General features: G+C 42.2%; 1 protein-coding gene across 7 annotated transcripts in view; it reads left to right on the forward strand.

The window, feature by feature from the left end:
- The window catches only part of LOC149319929 (spermatogenesis-associated protein 13-like), a 201,194-nt gene extending 180,951 nt beyond the window's left edge, over positions 1 to 20,243 (forward strand). For all 7 annotated transcript variants that reach the window (XM_089512606.1, XM_089512609.1, XM_089512610.1 and 4 more), the window contains 7 exons: positions 3,758 to 3,943; positions 7,692 to 7,871; positions 8,228 to 8,460; positions 11,493 to 11,622; positions 15,330 to 15,702; positions 17,474 to 17,548; positions 18,163 to 20,243. In XM_089512606.1, coding sequence (XP_089368732.1) covers positions 3,758 to 3,943; positions 7,692 to 7,871; positions 8,228 to 8,460; positions 11,493 to 11,622; positions 15,330 to 15,702; positions 17,474 to 17,548; positions 18,163 to 18,344 — 1,359 coding nt within the window. In that variant the 3' untranslated portion in view covers positions 18,345 to 20,243. The remainder of the gene's footprint in view (positions 1 to 3,757; positions 3,944 to 7,691; positions 7,872 to 8,227; positions 8,461 to 11,492; positions 11,623 to 15,329; positions 15,703 to 17,473; positions 17,549 to 18,162) is intronic.
- Positions 20,244 to 25,737: the final 5,494 nt, after the last annotated feature.

Below are 25,737 nucleotides of genomic sequence, written 5' to 3' on the forward strand. Positions count from 1 at the left end.
CAAAATCACCATTTGGTTTTCTCCAAAATCTTTGGAAATGGGCACTGTATTGTATTTGATGCCAGACAAACATCCAAGGATATTTGCATTCCACGTTGCTGATTCTTGGGGGGTGTTTGTTTGTTTGTACATAACAACATAAACAATCAATCACTCTTAAAAGCCTATGGCAAAGACTAAACAGTATAAAGATTTTAAAAGGGGTTTCTGTTGAAAATTAGCCGATATTAATTGGAAATTGCTTTTTAGACCACTTTTTTTTATCTTATCTATTTCAAAGGGATCTCTTAATACTCACTTTTTGATAAACCTTATTTAAAATTCCTAATCTCATTTACCTCTTAAACTGGAAGAGGTCCAAACAGATAGGTTTGCTAAAGAAAATAACTGTGTATAAAAGGGGGCTTTAAGGTTATTTAAATAAATAAATAATAAATAAAAGTTTTATTTATATACCGCAACCTTCCATAGATCAGGGCGGTTTACAACAGTGAAAAATACGTAAATCAACAAATCGCGCGCAAACAGTGCATCAAAGAAACAATAAAAACAATAAAAAGGATAAAACCCCAATTAGCCCTTCCTCATGGCCACGGAAGAGGAGGGAGGCCCTAAAAAGATGTTCATGGGGGGAATGCTTGATGAAATAAGAAGGTCTTTAAATCCTTCTTAAATTGGGCCAGGGAGGTAGTCGAGCGGAGCTCAGCGGGCAGCGTATTCCAGAGGGCCGGGGCGGCGATGGAAAACGTCCGCTTAGTGACGGAAGAAAGCCTAGCCCCTGGCACCTTCAGGAGTTGCTGCCCAGATGTTCTGAGGGTGCGGGACGGAATATATGGGGAGAGGCGGTCCTTCAGGTATCCTGGACCCAAGCCATTTAGGGCTTTATTTAAGAAAGGGGTTAAGAATGGCCGTCTACATTAAAACTGTTTCACTTTAGGGTTTATGTGATAAAAGTTCAGTCAGGAGGGCCTTTTATAAACTGATTACTCTGATATTAAACAAAGTGAGCATAGTCAAGCTTGTAAAGAAAACTGAGGGGAGTTACAGTGGCTAGTTTTGGACTGAGCATCATGTCCCCAATGTCCCCCAAAACTCTCAGCCTTATCAACCTCAACCTCAAAAGATTGTAGTAATGATAAAATGGTGGTGAGGTGGAGAGCTTTTTGTGACGTCTTGAGGTCATTGCAGAAAAGACAAGATGAAAATGTAGCTGGATCCAGTTACCTATTTAAAAGAGGCTGTAGAGCACTCTCCCCTAAAGAGAATCTTCCTGGAAGAGAAATGTGATAACTGCTGTCCTATTTCTAATACCAATAACTTGGGGTGACTTCAGACATTCTGAGATTAAACAGATTATCTGGATCCATTTCAGCCTGGTTTCTGCTGAAGGATGAGGGGAGCACTGTTCTGTTGTTCCTCCTGGATCTTTAAACAATTTTCAGTATCATTAACCATGGGATTCTGTGGGTATGTTTCTGTGGGCTTGGGGCTGTGATATGGTGGTTCCGTTTCTGTCTACTGGGCTAGTTCCGGAGAATTGCACTGGAGGATTCCTGTTCAGCCTCCACACCATTAACTGTGGCATGCCACAGGGTTCCATCATATTCCACATACAGTTTAGTATGAAGCTGTTGTTGAGGTCATTAGAAGTTTGGGCATTGGGTGCCATAAGTATGTTTATAAGACTCTACTTCTTCTTGCTGTTGGACTCAGCTGTGACTGTCCAGGTGCTGCACCAGTGCCCAGGTGCTGGAATGGGTTGGATGATGGCCAATAAACCAAAGTCAAATCTCAATAAGACTAGAGATTCTGTGGATTGGTGCAAATTGGATAAGTGTTCTGCCCTGTCTGCCAGCTATAGCTTTTCTTAGACAGGAATAATATGGGCACAGTAGCATATGCTGGTAACTTCCCAATTATGCTACTGCAATGTGCTTTACATGAAACAGCCCTTGGAGACCACTCAAAAGCTGCAGTTAGTGCAAACCGAACAGTTGGACTGTTGACCAGAACATTCTATAGAAACCATACAAAACCAGTTTTAAAAGGAACTATACTGAATGCCCATATGCTTCTGAATTGAAAATTATGGTGAACACATCTAAAGCCCTAAATGGCTTGGAACCTTGAGAGTTGGAGTAATTGCAAAGTCATCATTTGTGGACTTATAGTGGGTCCTTGTTATCCACTGGAGTTCAGTTCCACGATCCCCTATGGGTACTAAAATCTGTAGATACTCAAATCCCATTATATCATCATCATCATTTATCATTATTATTTCTTTCCTGCCTCTCCTCAAAGCTCGAGGTGAGGCATGTTAAAATACAAAACACAATTATAAAAGGAAACACATAAAACCAACAGATAGAATACAGTACTATAAAACCAATAAAATGGTGGCATAATAAAATGGTGTCCCTTATATTACATGGCAAAATCAAGGTTTGCTTTTGGGATTTCTTAAAAAATATTTTCACACCATGGATTATTAAATTAGTGGATGCAGAATCTGTAGATACAGAGGGCTGACTGTACTTCCAGGAGTGAATAGTGATACATTCCAGTTAATTTAGTAGAGATTCAACTCCTATAACTATAGGAAACTGAGGAGACTACCTTATTCCAAGTTAGATTATTTATCTGTATTTGTATAGTTCAGTATTGCTTCCTTAGACTGGCTGTGATTCTCTAGATTCTCAGGCAGAGGGCATTCCCATCACCTGCTAATATGCAGGTTGGAAAAGTTACTTTTTTGGACTGCAGCATCCCAAATGGCCTGGTTATTACAGGTTACTTGGTTTCTTACCAGGAGTTGCATTCCAAGCAATCTATACCTTTGGTTCTTTCCCAGCTATCTGTGGCTTGAAGCCACAGAATGTAGTATCTTATGTGTATTTTTAAATGGCAATTTCAATACCTTACCTAGGCTGCATCCACACTGCAGAAATAATTCAGTTTGACACCACTTTACTTGCCATGGCTCAGTGCTGTGGAATTCTGGAAACTGTAGTTTGTTGTGGCACCAGAGCTCTCTGACAGAAAAGGCTAAATGTCTCACAAAACTACAATTCCCAGAATGCTGTAGCATTCAGCCATTGCAGTTAAATTGGTGTCAGACCAGATTGTTTCTGCAGTGCAGATGCAGACACAGGCGGGTTATAGACCGCCCATTTGGGGCGGTCTGGACCCGCCCCTTTCCCCGGAGTATCGGGGCTTCAGTGGCTACACCGGCAGCCGCTGAGGCCCCGATCCGCCGCTTTTCAGGCTGCGGGGAAGCAGCAAAACGCCGCTTCCCCACAGCCTGAAAAGGGGTGTCCTTGGGGCTTCAAGCCCCAAGGACACCCTGCGGCGGCGGGGAGGGGGAGAAAGGGGCCGCGAAGCAAAGCGGCGCCGCAGACCAGGAAGGAGCTCCGAAACGGAGCTCCTTCCTGGTCCGCGGAAACGGCACCCTAGGCGCCCTGCCGCGGATTGAGGACGTCACATCCGCGCCGCCCCGTGTAGAGGCGGCGCGGCTGTCACGTCCTCACGGCGGCAGCCATATGGAAGGGCTGCCGCCGTTTAGTGCGTGACGGGCACACACTAGGGTTAGGGCGGTGCGGAAGCACCCCCCTTTTGTAACCCTAGTGCGTGCTCGTCACGCACTAAAGCGCCGGTGTGTAACCGGCCTTAGTAACAGTTAACTTTGTATTTCCCATGTTGCCTGCACTATATCTGTGTTTCTTCAACTCAAGTTGTTTCTAATCTCTTATCATTTCAGCTCCGGGTCAACCAGGAAGAACTTGCAGAAAACTGTGGTAGCCTCCAAGATGAAGAGCCAAATGCAGAACCTGGAAAGCACCGTCAAAAAATGGCAGAAAACAAGGATCAGATGAGAACAAATGTTATTCAGGAAATAATGAATACAGAACGTATCTATATCAAACATCTCAAGGACATCTGTGAAGTAAGCTAAAATGCCAGAGTAGAAAAACATCTATGTTGTTACAAGAAAGGCCTAGCTTTGTCTTGAAGTGAACAGTCCATGGTCAAATGGGCCCCGGCTGGTGTTTGTTTGGCCTGCAGACACTTAGGGCCTGCTCTTGCCTTTTAGGATCGGCCATTTGTCAGCTGGAGAGGGCAAGGAGGGAGAATAATAATTTTTTAAATGATAATAATTATTATTTTATTTTTATTTTCCCGCCTCTTCCACTGGATCGAGGCAAGATTACAACCATAAAACCACATACAATACAATAGTATCTAAAATACATACTATAAACAATAATCAGTTAAAACTTGAATCAACAATACTAATAAAAACATCAGTTACAATGTGCTGTTTCGATCAGAAGTGGGATTTCTTCCATTTCTTTACAGAAGGTCGGGTGGGTATGCCCGCCTGAAGAGATCCATCTTTAGTGCCTTCTTGAAGGCATCTAAAGTGGTGATAACATGGATTTCCTCCGGTAAGTTGTTCCATAACGTGGGGGCCATGGCAGTGAATGTTCTATGGGAAGTTGATACTAATCTAGTCTTTGAGTATTCTGAAAGATTCTTCCCCGGTGTTCTGAGAGTGTGGGGTGGATTATGTAGGGAGAGGCGTTCCCTCAAGTAACTCAGGCCCAAGCCATGTAGGGCTTTAAAGGTGATCACCAACACTTTGTATTGTGCCCAGAAGCTGATTGGCAGCCAGTGTAGAGATTTTAAAACTGGTGTTATATGATCTGATCTGGATGTTCCAGTGATCAGTCTGGCTGTTGCATTTTGAACTAGCTGAAGCTTCTGAACTTGGTACAAAGGTAGCCCCATGTAGAGCGCATTGCAGAAATCTAGTCAAGGGATTACCAGTGCGTGTACCACTGTTTCAAGGTCCTTTCAGTCCAGGTAGGGGCGCAGTTGGCGCATCAGCCAAAGCTGGTACCAAGCATTCCTGGCCGCATCCACTTGATATGATAACTGTAGAGATGGGTCCAGGAGTACTCCCCAACTGCGAACTTTGTCTTTTAGGGGAAGTATGATCCCGTCCAGGACAGGTTGGCAAATCTCCATCCCTGGACTTGGAGAATCTATCACAAGTACCTCCGTTTTCTCTGGATTCACCTTGAGTCTGTTTTCCCTCATCCAGCCCATTACTGACCCAAGGCAGGCATCCAGAGGAGAGATGCCATCCTTAGTCACTGTGTCAGTCAGAGACATAGAGAGATGGATCTGGGTGTCATCAGCGTACTGATAATACTGTGCTCCATGTCTCCGGATGACCTCTCCCAGCGGCTTCATGTAAATGTTAAATAGCATGGGGGATAGAATGGCGCCCTGAGGGATGCCAGATATCAGCTCTCTCATAGTGGAGCAGCTGTCCCCCAGCCTCATCATCAGGAATCTGCCCAAGAGGAAGGAACAGAACCTCTGCAGCGCAGTGCCCCCAATGCCTAACTCCCTCAGGCATTCCAGAAGGATACCATGGTCTACGGTATTGAAGGCCGCTGAGATGTCCAAGAGCACCAGCAGGGTCACACTTCCCCTGTTGATGCCCAGACGGAGATCATCAACTAAGGCGAACATGGAGAAGTGAGCATAATTGTTACATGGTGAATCTGGAGGCAAAAAAATGAAAATAAAGAAAATATTGACTTCTGTGTGCATGTGTGTGTGTGTACAGTCGCCCTTCCTTTCTCGCGGACCTGATGTCTTGGATATTCACGGAGGGCGACCTCCGTTATTGTCAATGTGACATGCCCCCGCAGCATGTGTCCTGAGCATGCTCGCAGGTATGCACCCCATTCAAAACTATAGGGCTTGAATATATGCGAGTCTCCTTTTTCGCGGGGGGGGGGGGGGGTCCAGAACAGATCCCCCACAAAAACGGAGGGCTGACTATATATAAGTAAAGAAGAGACCAAACTCAGAAAAGGAAGGGGCAGAATGAGGGAGAAGAAAAAATGCACAAAGTTCAGGTATAAGGTGCGAGGAGTGGGAAAATGGCAAATGGACTGAGAATGACAGTCAGACAAGAAAATGGGTAGAAAGGCAAAGCAGACTGATAGGATCGAGAGAAGATGGGCAAAACCCGGGCAAAGGCAGAAAGATCAAACAGAAGGGGGAATTGGGGATGAAGGAAGAACCAATTGAGGCAGAATTGGCAGAAAGATAAAGAGATCAGTCTGAGACTGAGGAGGACTACCATTGTTATTGTTAACTGCCCTCGAGTCATCCCCAACTCAGGGCAATCCTATCAATGAGACATCAAGACCCTCTATCCTCCACTGCACTGCTTAGGGTCCTGCAGATTAAGGCCAGTGACCTCCTTGACTGAGTCCATCCATCTGGTGTGCATTCTGCCTCTCTACTACCTTCTACCTTTCCTAGCATTGTTGTCTTTTTTAATGAGTCATGTCTTCTCATGATTTGGCCAAAGTATGACAGCCTCAGTTTGTCCCTAAGATAGTTTTGGCTTAATCTGTTCAAGGACCCATTTGTTTCTACATTTTGGGCATTCATGGTATCCTCAGCACGCTTTGCCAGCATCACCTCTCGAATGATCTGATTGTCTTCCTGTCTGCTTTCTTTATTGTTTAGCTCTCACATACGTTCATGGGGATGGGGAATACAGTACCTTGGACGATTCTGACTTTAGTGTTCAGTTGTATATCTTTACACTTTAGGATCCTGTCTAGTTCTTTCATAGCTGCCCTTTCCATTCCTAGTCTTCTGATTTCTTGACTGCAGTCTCCATTCTGATCAATATTTGAGACAAGTTATGTGAATTTTCAGTTTCCTCATTATCTAGGTTGAATTTATGTAGAATTTATGTTTCCAGTCTATTGGCCATTGTTTTGTTTTTCATATTTGTTGGGATATTTTAGTTAATGCTACAGTTGATTCTGTCTATGAACTATTATAGCAACTGAATTGAGATAACATCTGTTCCTGGTGATCTCTATTCTTTGCAATTTCTCTTGGTGCCGCTTCCACCTTGCTTTCTACAATTTGGGGTTCATCTTCATATGGTTCTTCATTCCATGTGTCACTCTGTATAGCGCTTCTCTGTATTACTTCTACCAATCTATGGTCCCAGTACCAAAACACTGTATTGAGTAATGGTACCTGAGAAATGTAGTGCAGCTGTCCTGCATCTCACTTCTGTTTGATGTTCAGCTGTTTCCATGGGGCAGTGTTGTTTGCTCAAACTAAGTGGCAAAATTATGACTGCTGTGTATGATTTCTGTATGATCTGGCCTTCTGGGCTCCCTTTCTCATTAGTTCTACAGCAAATTAGAATTCAGACAATGTAACTTGTTTTTTTGGATAATAATATAGCATTGTTTGAGTGTTGAACTAGGACCCTGGAGACCAGAGTTCGAATCTTGGCTCAGCCATGTAAATCCGCTGGGTGATCTTGGGCAAGTCACACTCGCTCAGCCTCAGAGGATGCCAAGCACAGCCCCCTCCCCCTCTGAAGAAACATCCCAAGAAAACTCCATTATAGGCTCACCATAGAGTCTCTATAAGTTGGAAACGGTTGAAGGCACATAATGACAACAGCATAGCATTATCAGTCCTCACAAATAAAGAGTTGCAAAGGAAAAGTAAGGACATCTTAAGACTGGATGTTTTAGTGTTGGCAAAAAAAGATAATTCATGACAATACTTATTTTTAATTGCCTTTGCTTGTTTTAACCCCTATTAATAACCCCTGCTTATATCATTTCTAGGGGTATATTCGGCAGTGTCGTAAACATACAGGAATGTTCACTGCAGCTCAGCTAAACACAATATTTGGAAATATTGAAGACATTTACAAATTTCAAAGAAAATTCTTAAAAGATCTAGAGAAGCAGTACAACAAAGAAGAGCCCCACTTAAGTGAAATAGGAGCCTGCTTTCTCCAGCATGTGAGTTGATCAATTCTACTGCATTAATTTGATCTATAAATGTTATGCATATAAGCTAAATGTCAAAGCATTCCAGACTTTCATATGTAGAGCACAAAGATCTGTATGTTATTTTCCAATCACATAGAGCTCAATGAGGTAACAAAAGAGCCTTTCACAGATTTGTGCAGTCAACAAACAGATCAAGCTTGTTTTTCAGTGTGTAGTGATGTCTAAGACAAGGCTTAAGTGCGTGCCCAAATGCCTATCCCCAGTTTTAGCCCTATATGTGAGCAAGCTAGCACTTGCTTGGACTATGTGTTGCTCTTTTTGCTCTTTTATATAGCTTGGGCTATATGTTGCTGTTTTTCATTTAGCAAGAAGGCTTTGCCATATACTCTGAGTATTGCAACAATCATCCCAGTGCCTGCATTGAGCTCTCCAACCTGATGAAACAGAGCAAGTACCGCCATTTCTTTGAAGCTTGTCGCCTGCTGCAGCAAATGATTGACATTGCCATAGATGGTTTTCTTCTCACGCCTGTTCAGAAGATCTGCAAATACCCCCTGCAACTGGCAGAATTACTTAAGTACACTACTCAGGAACACAGGTAAAACAAGCACTATCTATCTATCTATCTATCTATCTATCTATCTATCTATCTTCTATCTATAATGCAAAGGGATCTTGAAGCACATTTAAGACTAACTGAAAGATAGAATTTGGTAGCATAAGCTTTTGTAGACTTGAGCCTACTTCTTCAGATGCATAGGGTGGAGTGGAAGTAGGCTCAAGTCTATGAAAGCTCATGCTAGTAACTTCTGTCTTTCAGATAATAATAATAATAATAATAGGATTTATTTATATGCTGCCCAATCACTGGGAATCCAGGCGGCTTACAACAGAGGGGATAATAATAACTAATAGTTAGTCTCAAAGGTGCTGTAAGATCCCTTTGCATACTGATTTTCCTGACTAAGATGGCTGTGTCTTTAAATTCTATGTATTTAATGGTGACATTTCCAGTTTCAGCCACTTGTGTTACCGTAAGCAATAACTCAAGTTTCTATGCTTTGCCTACATACATGAGCTGTCACTGGGCGTATAAGACCAGTAGTGCTTCTGTACTGTCTTGCTACGTGGACAAATAGATGGTTTAACTGTACGAAGGGTAATACATTTAAGCTGATGGTGGATGTTAAGCAGCAATCCACCACAAATGATGTACTTTAAGCCTGCTTCCTCAGATGCATGGGCTCAAGTGTACAAAAGCTCATGCTGCCAGCTTTTTTCTTTCAGTTAGTCTCAAAGGTGCTACAAGATCCCTTTGCATAATGATTTTCCAGACTAATACGGCTATGTCTTTGGTGCAAATGTGTCCACACACTGACTGAGTTAAGACTGTGAATCTAGAAAGTTTTGGTTAATGTACAAGCAATCCAGGAAGTTACACTGCTGATGGCACATTTTCTTTCAGTACAGTAATCCCCTCCCATAGTTCTGTTTTCCCTTTCCAGCCTCCAGCACTGATCATAATTCAACCAAGCAGGCCTTTTGTGGGTGTGGGAGCTGCTTTGTTGTCTGCTTCCTTACTCTCCAAATTTCTTCTTTGGTATTTGTTCAGCAGTGTTTCAGAACCTGCAATGAAAAGAACTGTCTTCGCTTTGTGTAGAAAGGGCCAGGGTTTTCCCTTCATTTAAGCTGCTCAGTGGTGCTCTCTGCTTATACAAAAGGACTGCTGTTTGAGCAATTGTTTCTGCTTAATGTGAGGATCCCAGATTAGCAGCAGCAGAAATAGACTCCCTTACCCATCTTCCTCGCCTCCTCTCTCTCTGTCTTTGTCTCTCTCTCTCTCTCTCTCTCTCTCTCTCTCTCTCTGTGTGTGTGTGTGTAAATGACATTATAACACTATTTTTGTGCTATAAAATTGATCACTGAATTGCACAAATTGATATCAAGACCTGAGAAATGCTATTATGAGTGATACTAAAGTCCATTGACCCTAGTTTTCTGTTTCCCACATGACCAATTCCATTGCTCTGGGAGTGATAAACACTTTCTTCATGAGAATAAGAAGTATGCTAGTTTCTTTTTTGTCCTTTTCCTATTACCCTTCACATGTGGAGGATGACTTTCTGAAGTGGAGAGATTCCTCACAAGATCTAGTATGCTGGAAATGCACCATTTGTAATTCTTTAGAGAGTCTTCACACATAAAGAAGGTTCTCCTCTTCAGAAAGTATCCCTCTGTTACAGTAATATCTTACTGAGTAAAGGAAAGGTTAAATCAGATGCATGTTATTTAAATTGATACCCATTTATTCAATATGCTAATGATGAAAACACAGATACTAATGTTTTGATAAATACAGTCTATTGTTGTAGGCACTTTCAAGTTGTTTCTGACTTATGGTGACACTAAGGAGAACCTATTACAGGTTTTCTTAGCATGTTTCTTCAGAGGGGTTTTTCCATTCCATCCTCTGAGGCCGAAGTTCTACCCCAACAATAGGAAGAACTTCCTAATGGTAAGAGCTATTCGACAATGGAACACACTCAGAAGTTTATCATACCGGGGTTAAAACATTCCCCAGTGTGTTCTATTGTGCCCGCGCGGGGGTGCGCACGGAACGTGACAGGAACGCAATGGGCCCAGAACCCCATTTTACTGCACACTGGAATGCCGCCTTTGGCGCCAGGCGTTTCAATCGCGTTCCCGTTGAGTTCCAGAGGGCGCCATTTCTGGGAACTGTTTCTAAGCGTCCCCAGAAATGGCGCCCTCTGGAACGCAATGGGAACGTGATTGGAACGCCCGGCGGCAAAGGCAGCGTTCCAGTGTGCGGTAAAATGAGGTTCTGGGCCCCATTGCGCTCCCGTCACGTTCTGTGCGCGCCCCTGCGCGGGCACATTAGAATGCAACGGGGAATGTTTTAACCCCGGTGCGATAAACTTCAATCTCAGAGTGGTGGAGTCTCCCTCTTTCGAGGTTTTTAAACAGAGGCTGGATGGCCATCTGTCGGGGGTGCTTCTATTCTGTGTTCCTGCATGGCAGGGGGTTTGACTGGATGGTCCTTGTGGTCTCTTCCAACTCTGTGATTCTATGACTTGCCCAGGTTCATCCAGTAGGTTGACATAGCTGAGCTGGAATTCGAACTCTGGTCTCAAGAGTTGTAGTCCAACACTCAAACCACTACACCATGTGTCTCAAAAAAAAATACAGGGTAGAATGGCAAAAATAAGTTCCGTTTGAAGGAGGGGGACTAATCTGGATACAAGTAATTTGAACTGTTTTATCTTACTTTGGATTCCAAAACTGTATTTTTATATTTCTATGATAATGGAAAGTCTAGACAATTCTTGTCTCACTTTTTGTTGTTATAGAGTTAATTGCTGAGGTGAGGGGAAGGGATTATTGTTAATTTTGTTTGATGTTGTGCTTTACAATTAAATATGAATAAATGAAGTATTAGTTAATTTTTTAAAAAAGAAAATAGCTCTCAGTGTGAGTAGAACAAGTAGATTGTGATAGGAAGGGCAGGCCTGCCTTACTTCCTCTTTTTGTGCATTTGATTTATTCAGGTTTTAGAACAGGGCTAAAATTGTTACCTAAGATTACCAACCTGTGCCTGTCATCATTTTGCAGTGACTACAATGATATAACAGCAGCATACGAAGCCATGAAGAATGTAGCATGCCTGATCAATGAACGGAAACGGAGGCTCGAAAGTATAGATAAGATTGCTTGCTGGCAAGTGTGTATTGTCAACTGGGAGGTAAGGGTGAGCTTCCAAGAAGTTTTAATATTTTAAAACACAGAAGGTTTAACAGCCACTTTTGTGTGTGTATGTGTGATTGTTTTGTTACTCCAGCTGGTTAAAGCAAGTTTTTCTTGATTACAGTCCTATTGATTTATTTGGAGTCATTTATTTATTACACTTGTATTTTTAACACTTTTTTTTTACAAAGCACTTTATGGTATAAAACATAATATCAACATAATCCCTGCTCTCAAAAGGCTGATGGTACTAAAATGTTTTTTCCTTTCTTCAAAATAAAACAAGCAGTAGTACTGAATCATTCTGTAAGGCACAATTCTACAACTACTGCAAAAAATGTTGCAGTGTAATTTATGTGTTGAGTTATTCCTTCAGACAACAGAATGATCACCCAGTCATATATTTGAAACTGAGAAGAAGTGAAAGAGACTGAAGACCAGTCCATTTGTTCTCCTTCCCTGCCCACATTTACAGTTGCATCATGGTAACAGGGTGCTGAGAGCCAGTGTGACATGTTTTAAGTATTGGGCTAGGACTGTGATGGCGAACCTATGCCATGCATGCCAGAAGTGGCACTCAGGGCCATTTCGCTAGGCATGGGCAAGAAGGAGAAGGCAGAAGAGGCATGCACGTGCCTGTTCCTTCTCCTCCCTGCCATTTTCAGGCCTTGGAGAGAGAGCAAGAAGCCACAAAATGGCGCTGGGGAGAAGGAGCCAGAGGCGCGCACCCCTGCCTCTTCCTTCCAACCCTCTCCCGGACTCTCCCAGACATTTGGAGGCCTGGAAAAGGGCAAGGGGAGGAGGAGCGACCTGTGTGTGCCAGTTGCTCCTCCCCACGGATCTTTCCCAGCCTCCAGCTATCTCCAGGGGCAGAGAAAGGTCCGTAGGGAGGAACAGTGGCCGCATGCTGGCTCCTCCCACCGATCCTTCTTCACCCAGAGCTGCCTCCAGAGAGAGAGCTCTGGATGAAGAATGGCTGAGGGGGACTCAGGAACGGCACCATGCCAGCTCCTGGGCTCCCCCACAGGCCCTTCTTCACCCAGAGTTCCCTCCGGAGAGAGAGCTCTTAGTGAAGAAGGGTGGGTGGGGGGCTCAGGAATGGCGCCGTGCCAGATCCTGGGCTCCCTCACAAGCCTTTCTTCACCCAGACTTCCCTCTGGAAAGAGAGCTCTGGGTGAAGAAGGATGGGGGGGCTCAGGAATTGCCGCTCCCAAGGACCTTTGCATAATGATAATAATAATAATAATCAATAACAACAACAATAACAACAATATGTATTTGTATCCTGCCTCTCCCTGTATTGGATCGAGGCGAGTAACAACAAACATAAGAACAATAAAAATAAAACACAACAAACCACAAGTAAAAGCATATGAAAACATATAAAATCCAATTCCCTATCTCCCTCCCACCTTAAAATACCATTAAAAATGACAATTCCCAACTGGAGGGTGAACATTTCGAGGAGGTAAATTTGGAAATGCCTGCCGGAAGAGATTTGTTTTTATTGCCTTCTTAAAGGCCTCCAAAGATGTTATTTGGTGGATCTCCTCCGGCAGGTCATTCCAGATTTTTGAAGTGGCAACAGAAAACGTCCTCTGGGAAGTTGTTACCAGTCTGGTTTTCTTAGACTGCAAGAGATTCTTCCCAGAGGACCTGAGAATGCGGGAAGGATTGCATGGGAGGAGGCGTTCCCTCCAGGGACACCTCAGGTCGAGCAAAAGTCCGGGAGAAGGAGGACGTAGCGAGTGCCTCCACCCCCTTCCTCTAAGGAGCCTTTGTCCAATTTGAGGTGCCCTTCCAGGGACGCCTCAGGTCGGGCAAAGGTCCAGGGGAAAGAGAACGCAGTGAGTGCTGCCTCCCCCTTCCTGCCATGGTTGGCCTTTCCTCATCCTGAACAGGCTCTGGGAATCTGTTCGGGGTGAGAAAATGTCTGGAAAGAGGAGGACTGGGCTGAGTGCCCATGGCTCCACCCCCCACAGGCCTTTTCTGATCCATAGCTGTATCAGAAACAGCTGGGGGCGGGGAAAGAGCAGGTGAGAAGCCCCACCCCGGATTGCGGAAGGCCTGCCCCGGCACGGGAACCTCAAAAGGTTCGCCATTACTGGGCTAAGACATTGGGAGACCAGGATTTGAATCCCCACTTGGCCCTGAACATCCACTAGGTGAATTGGGCAAGTCACAAACTCCAATCCTCAAAGGTAGGCAAGTGCAAGCCCGCTCTGAACAAATTCTGCCAAGAAAACTATGATAGATTAGCCTTAGAGGCAAGTCAGAAATGACTTGAAGGCATACAGCAAGAAAAACAACAGGATGCTGCATCCACCACTGCTATGCGTGCCTCCATTACTATTTGTTTAAACCACAAATGAGGATTGAACTTTTGTAGCAGCGGAACCTTTTCTACTCAAGTAGGCTTCCTATGCAATTTAGAATCATATCTGAAATCTTGCAGGGAGCCTCATCAAAGAGAAAGGGCTTCCTATTTCCCCCCCCCCAACACTTAGTGGCCGTGGGGATAGTCAACATTTTCATCCTGTTCTCTCCCTTCTGTATTGATGGGGAGAATAACTGAATAGGGCTGCATATTAAATGCTTCCATCTGGGCTGCGGCCCAAGGGACTCCCTGCTGCCCCGGAGGACGCCGCTGCCTTTTTCCACCTGGCAGCGGCCCGGTGAGGACTCTTTGCTGCCGCCGCGGCGGCGTTTTTGAAAGGGAAGGGGCCAGGTGAGAGCAGCCCCTCATAAGCCGGCTCGCCGGCCTCCCCGGAGATGACGCCGCCCGCCCGCCCGCTTCCATCTGGGCTGCGGCCCAAGGGACTCCCAGCTGCCCCAGAGGACGCCGCTGCCTTTTTCCACCTGGCAGCGGCCCGGTGAGGACTCTTTGCTGCCGCCGCGGCGGCGTTTTTGAAAGGGAAGGGGCCAGGTGAGAGCAGCCCCTCATAAGCCGGCTCGCCGGCCTCCCCGGAGATGACGCCGCCCGCCCGCCCGCTTCCATCTGGGCTGCGGCCCAAGGGACTCCCAGCTGCCCCAGAGGACGCCGCTGCCTTTTTCCACCTGGCAGCGGCCCGGTGAGGACTCTTTGCTGCCGCCGTGGAGGCATTTTTGAAAGGGGAGGGGCCAGGTGAGAGCGGCCCCTCATAAGCCGGCTCGCCGGCCTCCCCGGAGATGACGCCGCCCGCCCGCCCGCTTCCATCTGGGCTGCGGCCCAAGGGACTCTCCTTTACCCCTATACCATCGCGCCAAGGACAATTGCCTGGCGCCGCCGTTGCGGCCTTTTTGGAGGGAGGGAATTTGAGAGGGGGGGTGCAGGTTTTATTGTCAGGGGATTGTTTTTCTGCATTGTATTATATTGGTGTTTTTTTTTGCATTGTATTATGTACTGTAATTTTACATTGTTGGCATTGTATGGTATTGTGTACTGTTTTTCCCTGTGCATTGTTTGCTTTGTATTCTGAGATTCTGTTGTAAGCCGCCTTGATCACACTCCTGTGGAAAGGCGGGGTATAAATAAAACTAATAATAATAATAATAATATTTTTATAAACAAAACAAACATATTCATTACAACCAAAGGGCTCCATTCGAATAAGATACCTATATGTCCAAGATTCCTGGGTTATATACTGCCAACAAAGCTAGTGGTAATCATTCAAGAAAATAATCTCAGTTCTTCCTTTTTTCCATTTACTGCAAATGTTCTAGGGGCAAGACATCTTAGGCAGAAGCTCAGAACTGATCCACTCAGGTGAACTGACTAAAATCTCCAAGCAAGGCAAAAGCCAGCAAAGGATTTCCTTCCTCTTTGACCACCAGCTTGTGTTCTGCAAGAAAGATCTCCTGAGAAGGGACATGTTGTATTACAAGGGCCGAATGGACATGGATGAAGTGGAAGTGCTAGACGTTGAGGATGGCAAAGACAAGGACTTCAGTATCAATGTGAAAAATGCTTTCAAGATTGTAAATACTGCTACAGAAGAGGTTCATCTGTTCTGTGGGAAAAAGCCAGGTGATAAGAAAAAGTGGTTGGAGGCCTGTGCAAACGAAAGGAGACGAGTACAAGAAGACAAAGAAATGGGCAAGTAACATCTTGGAAATCTTGGTCAAGATCCTATATACTTTTAGTGTAGTGTAAATATATCCCAGTGTAGTTATATTGGGTATACAGCTTGATTCCACAGCTGTACACCCAACTGGACAATGAGTATAATGGCATTGAGATCCTTTGGTATATAAGTCAAATTAGCTTCTTCACCAGATAACAACTGAGGGGGCTGCATGTGCTTGTGCAATGACTGGTTGCACTAGACACGGTACTTATGTCACCTTACAGAACTACTTGTGCAACTATTGTTTATTATTATTGATTGTTAATTATTTATTTTATTTATATCCTACTTTTCAACCAACATGAGACCCAAGACAGCTTACAAAAAGGCTAAAGTAAGTTAAAGCTAAAAATGGGGTTTTCTTAGCAAGATTTGTTCACAGTAGGTTTGTCTTAGCCTTCTTCTGAGGCTGAATGTGACTTGCCTAAGGTTACCCAATGGATTTCCGTGGCTGAGTAGGGACTCAAACCTTAGGGCCACCATAAGTCAGAAATGACTTGAAGGCATACAAGAACAACAGTTACTTTAAAGGGCCAGTATGATTTAGTGGTTTGATTGTTGGACTAGAACTCTGAGAGACCAGTATTTAAGTCACTGCTTTACTTATTTGTTTAAGATATGTTTGTATTATCTCCCAGCCCACAAGGTCTCTGAAGTGATGAACACATAAAAACAATACAAAGATAAAACATTTTAAAAACATATTAAAATGCTCTTCAAACCAGAGCCGTTTCAAACATTAAAAGCCATCTAGAAAAGCACTGTTTTGGCTGCCCACCAAAAGCTTAAAAGAGATGGACCTTGGTAGGGAGTTCCATGGGAGATTATCACATGGGAAAGGAGGAGAGCAAAGCAGATACCTCCCGTCCTTATCACGTTGCATTATACCATCCTTCTCCTGTCAGTGAAGTGGAATGGCCCATCACTTTGTATTAACAGGAGTTTCCGATAGTACAAAGTGACGGAGCTGTTCCACTTCACTGATGGGAGAAGGATGGGATAAGTGCAACATCAACTGATAATCTTTGTGTGATAAGGATAGGAGTGATCCACTTTGCTCCTCTCCTTTTCTGTGTGTGATCATCTCCATAGTTGGGGTGCTGCCTACAGAGAAGGCCATGTTATGTGTATATACCAACCTAAATTCATGAGGTGTTGGGACACACAACAGGGCCTCTGAGGATCTCAAATTTTGGCAGGCCCATATGAGAACCCATAGAAATTAATTGGGTGACCATGAGTAAGTCAAAAATTTCCCAGCCTTAAAAGAAGGCAGTGATAATTCTCTGAACAAATTTTGCCAAGAAAATCCTGTGATAGGTTCACATTAGGTTCAACATAAGTCAGAAACAACTTGAGCTCATGCAACAAATGTACTTTATCATTCAACTATAGCTTATATGACTGTGGTATATGGTTTATTATTAAGCTGTGGCTTTTCCTTTGAAATGTACCACTAAGCCTATCATTATTGCATGGTTTCTTGTCTGATTGTGGAGGACCGTAACTTTTTTTCATTGTGCCAGGGAATGGTTTCATATTTGTACCATAATATTACTGTACTATATTTGCATGGTTCTAGAAAACTCGCTATGGACTAGCAACTAATGCTCTACAGACCAGCACTGATGGGCCATCACTTTAAGCAGCACTATTTAAGTTTATTTTTGCTGTAAATCTGTATTATACTCAGTTATTTGAAACATAATCTAAAAAACAATAATTTACTCCCAAATGCAGGAATGGAGATCTCAGAAAATCAAAAAAAGCAAGCCATGCAAAATGCCCGGAAGTCAAGACACGGAAAGATGAAAGGTGAACATTTAAAGGATCAGTTTCTTCTGCATGATTGAAGTATTGTTTGCATAATACACTTTACTTTTCACAGGTGCGGATTTTTACAGTGAATTTTCACAGATTCACTTTTCTGAATCTGGGCCTAGTGGGAAAAGCATGTCCTGAGGAGACAGGAATATCCATGTTGTTGGTGCCAAGAATGGTGGGGCAAGACAAATGCTGAATGTGGTCATTCACATGCAGTATTGTCTGGCCTCTGTAGCCATGGATCCTGCATCCACAGATTCAACCATCCATGGCTTGAAAATTCCACCACCAGCAGCCAAAAAATATACTCCACAAAGAAAACCTATTTTCTGTAAGGGACACCATTTTATTATGCCATTGTATATAATGCGACTTGAGGATTCACAGATTTTGGTATCCATGGGGTAGTATTGGAACCAAACTGCACTGAAAACCAAGGACCCACTGTATTATTTACATTAGTAGTTTACTAGAGACATTTAGAGTAGTTTGTCTTATGGAACATATCTTGTGCCAATGAGTCTGAATGATATATCCTTTACATAATTATAATATTTGTTTCCATGCATTAGTTTTACACATGTTATCAATGCTTCTTTCTGTAGGTGTCAGCTACAGTGGGTGCCCAGTGCCACCGCCTCACCAGATTTTACATCCTATCCATCAGCGTCACATTACAGTGCCCACCAGCATTCCACAGCAACAGGTGTTTGCTCTGGCAGAGCCAAAACGGAAGCCATCACTTTTCTGGCACACTTTCAACAAACTGACTCCATTCAAGAAATGAATGCCTTGAGATCGCTGAATTAACAAATTGTATGGTAAAGAAGAGACATTTGCCAGCAAAGAATTCCTTGGTTCAACTGAAAAACCATGAATTTGGTTCTGGAAAGAAGGAGTTAAGATTTTCTTAACCTTTTGCCATAACCTTTGTTGAGAAAGATGAAATAAAGGTGGTTCAGTGAAGAAGGCTGAGGTGTGATTTGAAGCAAATGTTGATGTGTGTCAGTAAACATTGCCAATGAGAAACCCATCACTTGGCCACAATTGCTGCAAGACTGGAACAGTGGCATAGTGTTTATACTGTACTTGTACCAAAGGAATGGTTAAAATCTCTAGGTCATTTTGCCTGTCTTAAAAATGAATCAATGGCCAAATTTAGAAATAGGAAGGAAAACAATTATTTTCCCTGCATAGCATGTTGACAAAAAGAGGTGTCATCTTCCTGCGAGCACCAACCAGGCAAGTGGATCTCATGCGATCAGATTGCTGCTAATGCAAGAACTGCTGAACCTCAGTCCTTCCTATTTGTTTTAGTTTGCTATCTTTTTCTGTTAATTTAACAAAGTGGGAATAGGACTTCCTGCAAGGCCTTAGCATTTTCCCCACAAAATGGGAGAAGCTGTTAATTTTGTGACGTAAATAGACATGCATTTTTACATGCTATTTGATATAATGAAGGAAGGGACCCAATGCATTGTGGGTTTGATTCTAACTAAAAGTGGTATTTTTCTGCATGCACTGTATGCATTTCAAGAAACTTGTGTCGTTTTATTTTGTTACCTGCAGCTACTTGGCTTGTGAAAATTGCCTCTGATTTCCAGTATGCCTGCTTTTACACTATGTAAAACTGAAGTCTCTTTTTAATGGCATTTTAAATGGCACTACTACAAAGAATAAGAATAATATAAAGTAACAGAAATCTGGAAGAGTTTTGAGAGATGTTGGGGGGGGGGGTTTGGTAACTATATGTCACAAATATAGGCATTCTGTTTTGTATGATTCCTAGAAAAGATCCCCCGAAAGTTTCCAAAATGGTATTTGATTTGTTTTTCTTCATTTATACAAAAGAAAGCTGTTTAGCAATATATCTTTGCAGAGATGTCAAGAAGATCCTACACCAAGGACCATCTGATGGCATCAGAAATGAACTTTGATTAAATCTCAGGTCAAATGTGGCCTATTTATGAATTATTAAAATGGTATCTCCTTCTTTTGAATTGCTTTGTTCTGTGAACTCAAATTGTTTTTAAGATACAATTTACCAAATATTATACTATTAAAGTCTATGGTACCCACCATTGTTTCCCTGCTCTTACAGCACATACCACTTTTACCTTGTGGTCACATATTATTAATATTTATACCGTTATGCATTATCAGTAGAGTAAACTGGGAGAACAGATATATTTCATGTTTGATTTCTTGAACATGAATCAATTCACTTGGTAAACTAAGTTGATGATCAGGGACATTTTCTAACAACAAAGGATTCAGGATATATACCGTATATACTCAACTATAAGTCAACTGCACGTATAAGTCGAGGTCAAGTTTTGCAGCCAAAATTATGGATTTTGCCATGACCCAGTGTGCGGATGTGTGCATATAACAAGAGAGACTCTCACTGAGGCTTTTTGCTTCATCCTTTCAGCTTTCGTTTCAGCCAGACGCGCAGGCGAGAGATAAACTCTTAAACAAACAGCAGTAGCAATCAGTCACCCAGGACTCTTTCTGCTTGGTTCCAGAGAGAAATGAACACCTCTCCACACCACATGGGGATATATGAAAGAGCTGCTATCACATCACCATAATGACCTGTAAATAAGTCGACCTGGGATTTTGGAGTCAATATTTGGGCATAAATTTTTAGACTTATAGATGAGTATATACGGGGTGTGGGTGTGGGTGTGGGTGTACTGTGAAAGCAGTATTTTGCTCTGTGTTTGTGTGTGTGTGTGTGTGTGTGTGTGTGTGTGAGAGAGAATCTGTTAAAGTTTATAGTTTAACAGCTGCATTATGTGAAGGACAATGGGCTACAGCCATGCTTCTTAATCACAGGGTGAAATGTAAACCAAATATTTGATTATAAGCCTAATATTTGTTAAAAACTTAATCCCTTTGAATTCAGTGGTACTGCTTTTTAAGCAGACCGATGGTTAGATTAGGTGTGAACTGTTAATTCATTTCCTTTTCTCTCCTGTCCTCATACAGATTACAGAATCCAGCCAAAGACAGCTCTTTTCAGTCCAGTTTATTTCAGTAGGAATATTTAAATATCTTTTTACTGAAATCAGTGAAATTGAAGAGTTCCAGACTTTGGCTGGATCTGCTATAACAGTGATGGTGAACCTTTTAGAGGCCAAGTGCCCAAACTGCAACTCAAAACCCACTTATTTATTGCAAAGTGCCATGTCCCTCTGGCTTTCTAGTAACAAACTCTGGCAAACTCTGTGCTGGGGCAACGGCACATGTGCCGACAGAGAGGGCTCTGAGTGCCACCTCTGGCACGCGCGCCATAGGTTCGCCATCACTGTGCTATAATATACAGGCATAAGATAACAAAGACTTATGGTCTGAGACCATGCACGTGTTGACAGAAAATAGTCTGGTACATTTGTTGACTGATGTTTGTTAAAATATTTGCTTGCAATTTTTCATGCTCTTTAAAGTGATCCCCCCCCCCCCATTAAAAAGTATTTTTAAACATTTTTAAAATGGGCATGTTAACATGTCTTCTGTGCATTTACTGGAGGTCAGCAATGGTTTTAAAAAGATTTTGTTACTCAGTGGAGTTATCAACTGTGCTGTGATACTCTTTGCTTACTTTTAAATATTATCTTTTTCAAATGAAATAGCTAAGAACTGACATTTTACTCACAACCATGTTTTTGTTTGTTTTTTATTTTTAGTTGTTAAAAGTATCATAGGCTGAGTCTCCCTTATCTGAAATGCTTGGGACCAGAAGTGTTTTGGATTTCTGTGGATCCTCAGCTTGTGAGCACAGTATTAGAGGAAATGATATAAGTTGGCCAGTTTTTTGTGTGTATTAAAAATTCAAAACACTTAAAACTTGGTAAGAAGCTACAGGGTTAGAATGAAACAGCCGTGTAATATCCCCGAGGCTAGTTGTCTATGCCAGGATAACAAATCTGTGCAAAACGTACAATTCATAGGTAATTAGCCGACTGCTGAATGGCTAAAAATAGAAATCCTTCATCCTGTCTGTAGAGAACTTAGGATGTGGATTCATTCTCACCAGGATCTCTTTCTTAGCCTTTTTCAGTGTTATGTACACTTTGGGCTGTTGTTCCCTGTTCCCTGACAGACTCACGCAATCTGTGTCAGTTGAGAGGTCATGCTTTTGTCACCTTTCCCCCACCCTGGTTTGTATGGGGAAGTTAACCTTTTTTACTACAGCTCTCATTTATTCCAAGCCAGTATAATCTCTGGGAGTTACAGTAAAAACTGGGAGTTGTCCATAAACATCAAATTTTTGAAGCTCTGATCCTCCTCCACCCAGTGCTCAGTTACAAAAGTACAGCAGAGTATAGAAGCTAAGGAAATATTTCAGGTATTTTTAGGGTAAACTCACACCTTCCACTGAAACCCATGTTTGTGGCACAGTGTTCCTCCCATGTTACAGTTACTTTATGAGAGAAGGGAGGTTTAGAACAGACTCCCTTGTTACACCCTTGCTCTCAGTAGGATTGTTCCCTGTATCTTTTCCTTCCAGGTCACCCTTCTATTTTAGCACTGATATGAAGACAGACAGCTTGGGGTTGTCTCTAGTTGCACTGATGTTACTTTCTTCAGGAAATTCACAAACATTATAAAGAAAAGGACTTGGATCATTATCCAGGTCACTCAGGAATAATGTTTTGCACAATACCATATGCACAGATCCATTTATTGAACAATCTTCTGAACCCTATTTTTACTCTGTATGATTGTTAAGAGTGTGCACCAACTTTAATCACTATATATATATGGTTTTGGTTTTGGATTAATTTAGTTTTGCAGTAACTTTTATGGCCGAGAAGAGTAGAAAAATGAACCAAATTTATAATCTCACAGGATCTTTTGATGTAAATGTTATGCTTTTGACCAAAGTATTATTACCCAGGAAATTCAATGTAAGTCTGGCCAGGAGGTACAGTTGTCCCTTCCAATTTGCAGGGGATCTGATTACAATGGGAGTATGCTCCCAAGCGCAGCGCTGTTCACGCTACTGAGTGTGGCACTATGCACATGCCTTGAGCAGGTACACCATTATCTCCTGGCTTGCCATCCACGAAAGACTGAGGGGCGCGAATGGCAAGACCATGAATTTGAAGGGAAGACTGTACATCTAAGTAGTCTTGGGCCGTGCGTGTGTGTGTGTGTGTGTGTGTGTGTGTGTGTGTGTGTGTGTAGAGGTGAGGGTGGACTCTCATTTCCACCTCAAGGATTACTGTGGTGTATTGCAAACTGCTTTTATGAATCATAGTGGACACAGGGTGACCAAATGTGCTAACTGCAAAGGAGGGCAGGGCACTGCAAAATGTAGAACATTCCAGTAAAATGCAGGAGCTTTCCAAATAAAAGCTAAAAACCCTCTTATAAATGTAAGCTCATGCTTCTTAGTTGTGCTCAAAATGGAGGACACTCTGAAATTCCTCCTGGACAGAAGGCTGAAATGTAGGCCATGTCCTGGAAAAAGAGGGTGTCTGGTCACTCTAGCTGGGGAGCTCCTTAAGAACCACCACCAAAAGGCCTTTGGGCATGCAGAGTTAGTCAAAGGGTTCATGACATCCTGGCCCAAGTATGTGTGAAAATCAGGTATACATTTATGAAGACTGCAATGTAAGATGCTAACGTAGGTCATCATGTGCTTGCCTTGATACAAAGTCTTGTCAATGTCATGTCATTTTAAATAATGCAATTGACTTGAAATGCATATATCAGTATCACTGCTGTGCCCCTGTTATAGTTACGCTCATTGGCTGTGATTCTGTTGGCCAGCATAGTTGTGCTGCTGGTAGAGGTGCAGCGCCAGGGGTTAATGTCCACAGGCACTGTAATGACAGGGAAGACAGCAGCAGAAACCATCGCCATCAGGAAAATAAGCTGCCTTGTTCCTTTTCACCCCTGCATGGCAGCTTTCTCTGGCAATGGGAGCTGGTTTTCACTGTCATTCCCCTGCTATTGCTCATTCCAAAGAGTGTTTATGTTATAGCACCATAAGGCATCAACAGGATCCCAGCCTTCTATCCCCATCACAACTCTTGGCTGGTTTTATTTCTCATATTCTACAGCTGTTCTCAATTTTGAGCCCCACATATTTTCAGACAATTTCACTTATCCATTTATTTAATTTATATCCTATCTTATACTGTCAAATTGGGACCCAAGGTGGCCCACAACAAAGGTGAAAACAATATACAGTTAAAATAACAGATAATACAAAGCAACGATTCAAGTATATTAAAATCATTTAAACAGTTTTAAAAGGCCATTGCAATATAGTAATAATAGTATAAAAATGCAACACTCATACAGCTAACTTGGCACAGTGGTTAAATACCTGTACTGAAGCCACTCACTCACAAACTACAAAGTTTTGAGTTCAATTCCAGCCAGGGGTTTGACTCAGGCTTGCATCCTTCCGAGGTCGCTAAAATGGGTACCCAGCTTGTTGGGGGCAATTAGCTTACACATTGTAAACTGCTTAGGGAGTGCTTAATGCATTGATAAGCGGTATAGAAATGTACTTGCTATTGCTATTGTTTGAGGACAGTGGGAGTTGTAGTCCAATAATTTCTGGGGACCCAGAATTAGGAACCATTGCATTGCCGCTGTAGAGCACAATTGGTGCCTCACTGACCATTGGCCTTTATACATGAAAAGCAGAAAAGCACACTTTTTCTTCTTTCTGTTGGTCTAAGCTAGCTTACTACTAGAATCTTTTTTTTTTTTTTTTTGCAGGTAAATAAGATAGCTTTAAAATGGTTAAATTTCAATATTAAAAAGTGAAAGAGCTTAATAATTGAAATTTTCACAATATGTGTGTGAAACATTTTTTAAAAACTGTATTTTAGATTTGAGCTTGGAATTTGAACCAAAGGACATTGGCCATAATAAAATGCTATATATTGTCAGCTGCCTTTCTTTCTCAATGTATATGATAATTGCATATGGGAAATGCCTTCCAAATTAATATGTAATTTAAAATTATTGGTACTTACTAGGCTGTTTGTTTAACTTGCCTGTATATTTTATCTTGATAAGTGTTCTGTAACACTTTGCTTCTTCTGTATACAGTTCATGCATCTTAAAAGCAGTATAGCACTACATATGTTGCAAGCCAGGGATCATAGCTTAGAAAAAAATAGCTGTTGACAGCTAAAGCGTAATGTATAGGATCCTTTTACATTCATATGTATTTGCTGTTAAGTAATCTATATTGCCAGATTTATTTACAGCCAATATGCATTTCTGTCTTTGCATTTTAAAAGAATTGTTTTCAGGACATGTATATACAAAACATGCATTCCATTAATCTTGCTATAACTTGACATGTTCTAATGTGCATAAGTTAAACATTTCTCAGCTGTGTCTTATAATTTCATTGTACAGTTTTAATTTTTGTGACTTTTTCATAGTGCATGAAATCCTGGACGTGAGCTTTAAATATTTGAAGGTCTCTATCTGATGGCCAAAAATACTGTGTCTTTCTTTCTTTAGTTCACTCACAGTTTTGTTCAGTGAATCTGAGGCTGAAGAAATGAACTACAGTACACCATGCCTAAACTGAACAGCCATTTCAAATTCAAACCAATTAGGAGATCTATATTCCAGATCTATATTGTAGGAGGATGTGCTTTTGTTTCTTAAATGAACATATTGTTTCAAATACCCATATCAGCCTGACATCAAAAATTACTTTTGTGTCAAAGAATCTGCAAATAAAGTGAGAGAGAACAATTTTCTTTTTAAGTAATATCTGCTGTGAAACACTGAGAATTCAGGGTTGAAACTCTGGATACTGGAGAAATGATTAAAGAAGGAATGTTACATTTAGATGTATGTTACATTAGATTAGAAGTTAAGGAAGAATTGGGCAAAGCGGAGGCCCAAGGAAATCCATGCTCATGCCACCACCATCCAGATTTAATTTTTAAAAATCTCTTCTAGTACTGAAAGAAGATCCCACTTAAGTAAACTTGGTGGGAAGTGTTCAAAAAGCAGACAAAATTGTCTGCTGCAGCCTTTAGTTGGTGTCAGTTGCCTTTTTCTATTAAAAAGATAGGTACAGGGAGGCAAATTCCTCATAGGTCCAGTGGTTAGTGCATGCAGTCCCCAAATATCATAGGATTGTAGAATTGTAAGGGGCTGCAAAGGTCTAACCCTCTGCCATG

This window comes from Sceloporus occidentalis, unplaced genomic scaffold, assembly GCF_023333645.1.
Source record: "Sceloporus occidentalis isolate IW3139 unplaced genomic scaffold, rSceOcc1.0.p SCAF_2, whole genome shotgun sequence".
NCBI classification, from domain to species: domain Eukaryota; kingdom Metazoa; phylum Chordata; class Lepidosauria; order Squamata; family Phrynosomatidae; genus Sceloporus; species Sceloporus occidentalis.